This window comes from Sinocyclocheilus grahami, unplaced genomic scaffold (genome assembly GCF_001515645.1).
Source record: "Sinocyclocheilus grahami isolate Dianchi unplaced genomic scaffold, SAMN03320097.WGS_v1.1 scaffold1255.1, whole genome shotgun sequence".
Taxonomy (NCBI): Eukaryota; Metazoa; Chordata; class Actinopteri; order Cypriniformes; family Cyprinidae; genus Sinocyclocheilus; species Sinocyclocheilus grahami.
The window spans coordinates 135804-141803 of NW_015506434.1; the positions used below are offsets into that span (position 1 = coordinate 135804).

The 6000-nt window shown below is 40.1% G+C and overlaps 1 protein-coding gene across 3 annotated transcripts in view; it reads right to left on the minus strand.

Moving 5' to 3' along the window:
- Positions 1-5549, minus strand: part of cert1b (ceramide transporter 1b) — a 46126-nt gene extending 40577 nt beyond the window's left edge. For 2 of the 3 annotated variants that reach the window (XM_016254502.1, XM_016254501.1), the window contains exons 1-2: positions 4961-5548; positions 4010-4144 (exon numbers count right to left, since the gene is read on the minus strand). In XM_016254502.1, coding sequence (XP_016109988.1) covers positions 4010-4144; positions 4961-5104 — 279 coding nt within the window. In that variant the 5' untranslated portion in view covers positions 5105-5548. Of the gene's footprint in view, positions 1-4009; positions 4145-4960 lie in introns of all 3 variants that reach the window. The other variant, XM_016254503.1, reaches the window with a different exon arrangement.
- Between the last annotated feature and the right edge of the window lie 451 nt (positions 5550-6000).

Genomic DNA, 6000 nt, shown 5'->3' on the forward strand with positions numbered 1-6000 from the left:
CCAATTCAACAGCGCGAGTGTCTCACAAAACGCACAATTAACACCATTTCCAGCTTGTGTGCTGATCTGAACGCTGAACCAGCGAGACAGAGTTTTAAAGGGACACACAATGAGGCACTCTGGGTTTTAATCAGGTCTTCATGTGGACGGTGTAATCCTTTTGTGTCTGCAAGGGTTAAGCCAGTCTGATTTTAGGGTGGTCCCATTTGTGTGTGGTTTAAGTATGTGTGAGTCATGTGAGGACAGCGTAAATCGCAGGCAGGAAGAGCAGCGTGACACAATAACCTGTTTTTTGTGAGGATTTACGAGGACAGATTGCTGCTGTGTGTGCGCTGAATCAATCTGAATAAAGCTGCTTTGTATTCCAGAACGGCATCCTGAGAGAAAGATTTACTAAGAGAGAGAAATAGGTTTAGATGCACTATAAACAAAAATGTTTGTCTGTTTTTGCCCTCTTTTTGAGATTACACAGAAAGGCTCATGCTAATCCAGTGACCAGGGTGCAAAACTAACAGTAACCACGTGCCAAATGTGAGTAAAAAAAACTAAACAATTTAAACACAGTGGTATTTATAAGGATTTATGAGGAACTGGAACATAATACATGGTTGAAATCCAACAGTTAGAGTGGGTCTAACCCTGACTGATGTAAATAACACACGTGATTCAATGCAAAAAGTGGCAAACTGAATAACTCTTGAAAAACTAGGAATATTCCTAGCATTAAGGATAAAACTAGCGGTTTCTCCAGTAATGGCTGTAATGAAAGCAGCTCCACTCATGAATGATTCTTTATCAGATCAAATGAAAATGTCATCGAAACTTTTCTGAAGACAGTCGGTTCCCTTCAGAGATACACTCATATAAAACACCCGCACCATGTTATGATTTTGAAACGTGCAGTGCTTATGTTTATTCAACGAAGTCAAACGCCACAAATAAATCAATGTATGGGAAACTGGTAATGTATATAGAAATATCGGAAATGTGTTTAAAAATCATATCACCGTTATTGAAAAAAATTATATCGCGATACATATTGATATTGAATTATTGTCCAGCCCTAACAGTAACCTGCAGTGTTCAAAAAAGGCCAGAAGAGAATATTTATAGCTTATAAATTCTGTCAATTCACTCACCATTGGCTGATGTTAAAGTTTATTTTGGACCCTAAATGTCACATTTCTACCACACGCTTACGTTTAATACCAAAGTTAATATGTACAACTAACCATAAGGGTTGAAGTTCAACAAATACATAGCTGGAAAAGAATCACTCTCAAGTCTTGAAACAAAGGCGCCATTTTTCTCTCGCTCACAGCCAAAATGCAAAGCATCGAATTAGAATGTCGAACACACAGCAGTGACCTGCAGCTTTAAACATGAACTACCTGAACGCAGGCTGAGCACACGATCACAAACCTATAAAATCCTTCGATCGCCATGCCTGACTATTTCAGACTTCACTTCCTGTATGTATGGTGTTTATTATGCTTTCTTATGGCTAAAACATATCAGAAAACACTAGTATGTTCCTTTCCCTGTATCTTCAGTAAGAGTTTTGGTTTAATCATTAAAGGACTAACGGTAAGAGGGTCACCATAAGGACTCGTACCTCTCCAGTGGTCTCCATAACAACACAACCTTCGCCCCGTTTCCTCATTTTCAGTGGTGATGCAAGATAATATGGCCAGAGCTTGAGCACTGCTGCAGCACATGTCGAAGTCTGTGTGTGGTCATGAGTTAATCTTCAACGCAATGCAGGGAATTCTCATTTCATTCTGGTTGTCTGAGCCAAATCGGATCATAAGCAATCAACCCAAAATCTGAGCATAATGCATACGTGTCGCCTGAGCACCTATAGATACTGTATACACTCAGCAATATTTGCATTTACTCAGTTTGAGTCAAACATGACACGCTGAAAGGCAAATTCACAGTGGCTTGCAGCTTCCGCAGGTGTGTGTGTGTGTGTGTGTGTAAGTGTGATTACAGCATGAATGGGGGGAAAATAGGCCACAGTCTGTCTGTGGCTAGTTGGCTGCCTGTGGCAAAGGATTGTGTCCGTCCTCCGTCAATCTCTTTTCTCCTCTCTGGCCTAAAAAGAGCTCTCAGCACATCTACTGCTTCAGCAATAATCATTTTAGATAAAGCACAACCATCATACCAAATCTAATTTCTAGAGATGCTGCAATACAGACCCGGTTAACAAAAATATGTTCTAAGAATGTTTTGCTAACATTTTGGTTAAACGCTATTTCTGAAATTTCTCTGAACATTCAAAATGTCCAGCTTAAAATAATAATAATAAAATTAATGGAATGTTCCATTTGATCACTTTGCAAACATTATGGGAATGCTACTTTTGAATGTTCTCAGCACCATAAGTTCAAGTTAAAAAAAATTAGACAAACATCCAACTAAAATGTTTCAGAAAAACAATGAACAATGTATAAATAATGTTTTTTTGTTTTGAGAACATTGTTAAATATCAGATAACCTTACAGTAGAATGAACATTGTATTAACACTACTGGAAGAACATTTGTTCATAACTAATTTCTAGATATGCAGCAATACAGAGTTAGCTACCAAAAATATGTTCTAAGAACGTAATACTAACATTCCCATTAAGTTATAAAAATGTTATTTCAGAATGTTCAAAACATCCAATTTAAAAAAAAAAAAAAATTCTTGGTTATTTGAATATTAGAGAAACCATTTAGGGAACATTTCGTTTTAAATTTTTGCAAACATTACGCAAATGTTTTTTGCTTGTTCTCTGAAATGTTAAAGAGAACTGAAATGTTTCAGAAAAACAATGAACAATGTATAAATAATGTTTTTTGTGCTAAGGTTTTGAGAACGTTAGCACAACACTAGAACGAACATTCTATTAAGGTTATAGGAAGAATGGTTATTTATAACTTTGAGATAACTTTTAACATCCAATAAACAACATGATGGCCCAAAACAATCAGTGAAGTTTCAATAATGCATTCATACTCCATATGAAAGCACGCACGTGATGGAGATTTACCCCTAATTCATATACAAAAACAGGGTTATTAATGTGAAATCACATGCCTTGCGTCTAATCAGACTGATAGTAAAAACAAATGTCTATATCGTCAGTAAAACATCATGTATCCCATGTACTTCCATTCAACTACAGTACTGGAGCTCCCAGCATGACAATCTCCAATTTGAACTAGTGATGGGAAGTTCGGATCATTTTACCGACTCGGACCTTTGAGTCTCGTTCAGCAAAATTAACAAATCTTTTTTCGAGTCATTTCGTTCATTTTAGCTAAATATCATTAAAATGTTACGTGTTACTTCCCTAATACATCTACTACTCACGCAAACGTTGATCACACTACAAACAATACAAAACTGCTATAAGAAACAGAAAAGATTAATTCATTGTTTACCTGGGTCTTCAATCTATGATTAGCTCACCTCACCTCTTATCTGACAAGTCTTCGGGTTTGGGCTTATGGGGCTGTCACGTGATGAATGAACGACTCAAACCCGAACACTCGAGAGATGAACGAATCAGTTCTCTTTCCGGCTCAGACTGCATTGGTTAAACCTATGGGGCTGTCACGTGATGAACGAACGACTCAAACCCGAAGACTCGAGAGATGAACGAATCAGTTCTCTTTCCGGCTCAGACTGCATTGGTTAAACCTATGGGGCTGTCACGTGATGAACGAACGACTCGGAAAAACCCAAAGACTCGAAACAGGTGAACTACTCGACTAATTCCAGTACAGAACCTATATGATGTTGCGCATGCGAGACTGAACGAATCACTCCCCGAGACGACTCGTTCTTCCCGAGTCACATTAAAGATTCGTTCAAAATGAACGAATCGTTCAAGAACGACCCAACACTAATTTGAACCATTTCAAGCTTTCGTTTCGAATGCACACCATCATTCTAATTTTGGCTCGGCTCTGAAATTCCCACGGCTGTCTGGAAGGATCTTTCCCCTGGATACTCACTGTGATGACAGCCTTGCTGAGGCACAGGGAGCCGCGACAGCCGTACTCGCGCTCGTCCTGGGATTTGTAGTAACTCAAGGTGTTGTTCTTCAGAACGACCCAGCGGTCCTGCCATCCGTGAATGTAGTTAGTCCACTGTAGAGAAACACAATTGCGATAAGAAAACAAAAGCTGTATCTAAGAGTGTGCACACAGATGCCTAATAACAATAAACAATTGATGCACAGTTCAATATAGCATTTGATAAAATTATCAAATAGATAGATATCCTTCAAATGGGCGAGGGTTTAGGTCATTGCATGTGGAATGATCCACTAATCTCTTTTGTGTAATCACAAAAACAGACGATCAGCTGTCTGAGTCATGAGGAGAGGTTTTCTCCACTAATCCCATCAGGAAGAAAAGACAGATGAACTCTAGTAACCCTGACTAACTCCAGCTTCAGCCCAGAACCTGCTGCACACCTTCTGTATTATATATGCATGAAGAAAGATATTCATGCATCACATATTAAGTATCAATCATAAAACAGTCTTGGTTAACATAACCTTGGGGCTTGCTGTCTAAAGAGCAGCATATGGTCACCATGTACTGGAAATCAGCATGGAAAATATAAAATATAATGATATATTATTTAAACTGTTAAGTATTTGTAGAATCTGTTGCACTGCGTTTGGTTTGAGCTTAATTTAATTATGAAAACCCATGTGTCCAGGCAGTAATGAGGAACAGATCAGAAGTAAGACATTACGGTAATAGGTAAAAATGGTTTAATTGTCATGCAAATAATATCACCATGCAAAATACCGTTACTAAAATCGGCAAAATTAGGACATTTTCTAGACAGGCTTCGTGACATTCATCCAACCGCCTGCCGTTTGTTTACATCGGATCAGGTGGAAACACGCACATAAACGCACGCTTTCCCGGGTCAGAAGGATCTTAACCCACCTTACTGAGCACCCCGCCGAATTCCGCCACCCCTCCGTGCGGCCCGGGTCCCGGTTCGGCATCCAGATCCTCGTCGGAACCGGAGGAGTTCCAGCTCTGGCTGTCCGGCAGGAGTCTGCCGTTAGGAAGCGGACTGGAATTCATAACGAATCCCAACGAACGCTCCACTGAGGGGAAAAAACACAAAAACAGAAAAAACGCGGGCGTAGTATCAGCGGCGAATGTCCGTTAGAAGGCCGCGCATCGATTACGGTGTTGTTTATCCAAAAATTCCCAAAAATAAACGATAAATGTGAAAGTAAACCGTCCGTGTGGTAATTTCACGAGCGTCTGTGTGAGGCTGCGCGAGAGACACCCGCCCCCTCGCGCTCTCTCTCTCTCTCTCTCTCCAAAAAAACGCCCTCTAAACCAACATCAGCTGCCAAAAGAGATTCTCCTCACTCACAACAATAAAAATACGCGAATGACTCGAGGAAAAAAAGGCAAATAAAATTAATTCCGCATTTCTATTTTTTTCCCTCAATTTTTGAAGGTGGCTTACGGCAACGTCATCCTCGCCTGTGGAGGCTCGCGCTCGCCGCCGCTCTCCTTCCAGCTTAAGGGCAGGGTTGCCAGGTTTTCACACCAAAACCCTCCCACTTGCTATTCAAAATCAACCTCATCGCGTTTCGGTAGAGGGTCCTCCGGTAAAAATCGAGTTCACTTGTTGTTCCCCTGGTAAAATTCGCACTCCAGGGGATAAATATCACGTTATTGGGGTCGCTTCAAGCCGCTGACATGAAGACCAACAGTGTTAAAATAGCCGAATTCCGCGGGAAAACTGCGGACTTGGCAACACTGCCTCGCAGCTCAAGGGGCGCTGGCTAGTGTATGACGTCACCGAAGCCTCGTTTTCCTTATATGGAGACTTTTGCCCCGCCTTTCTTTAGAAAAGATTGACAGTTCAGAGTTTTAGATAAAGAAACGTCCTCAAAATTAATATTGATAACATTCATAACATACATTCATATCGATGACATTCTAAAAATAATTCATGTAAA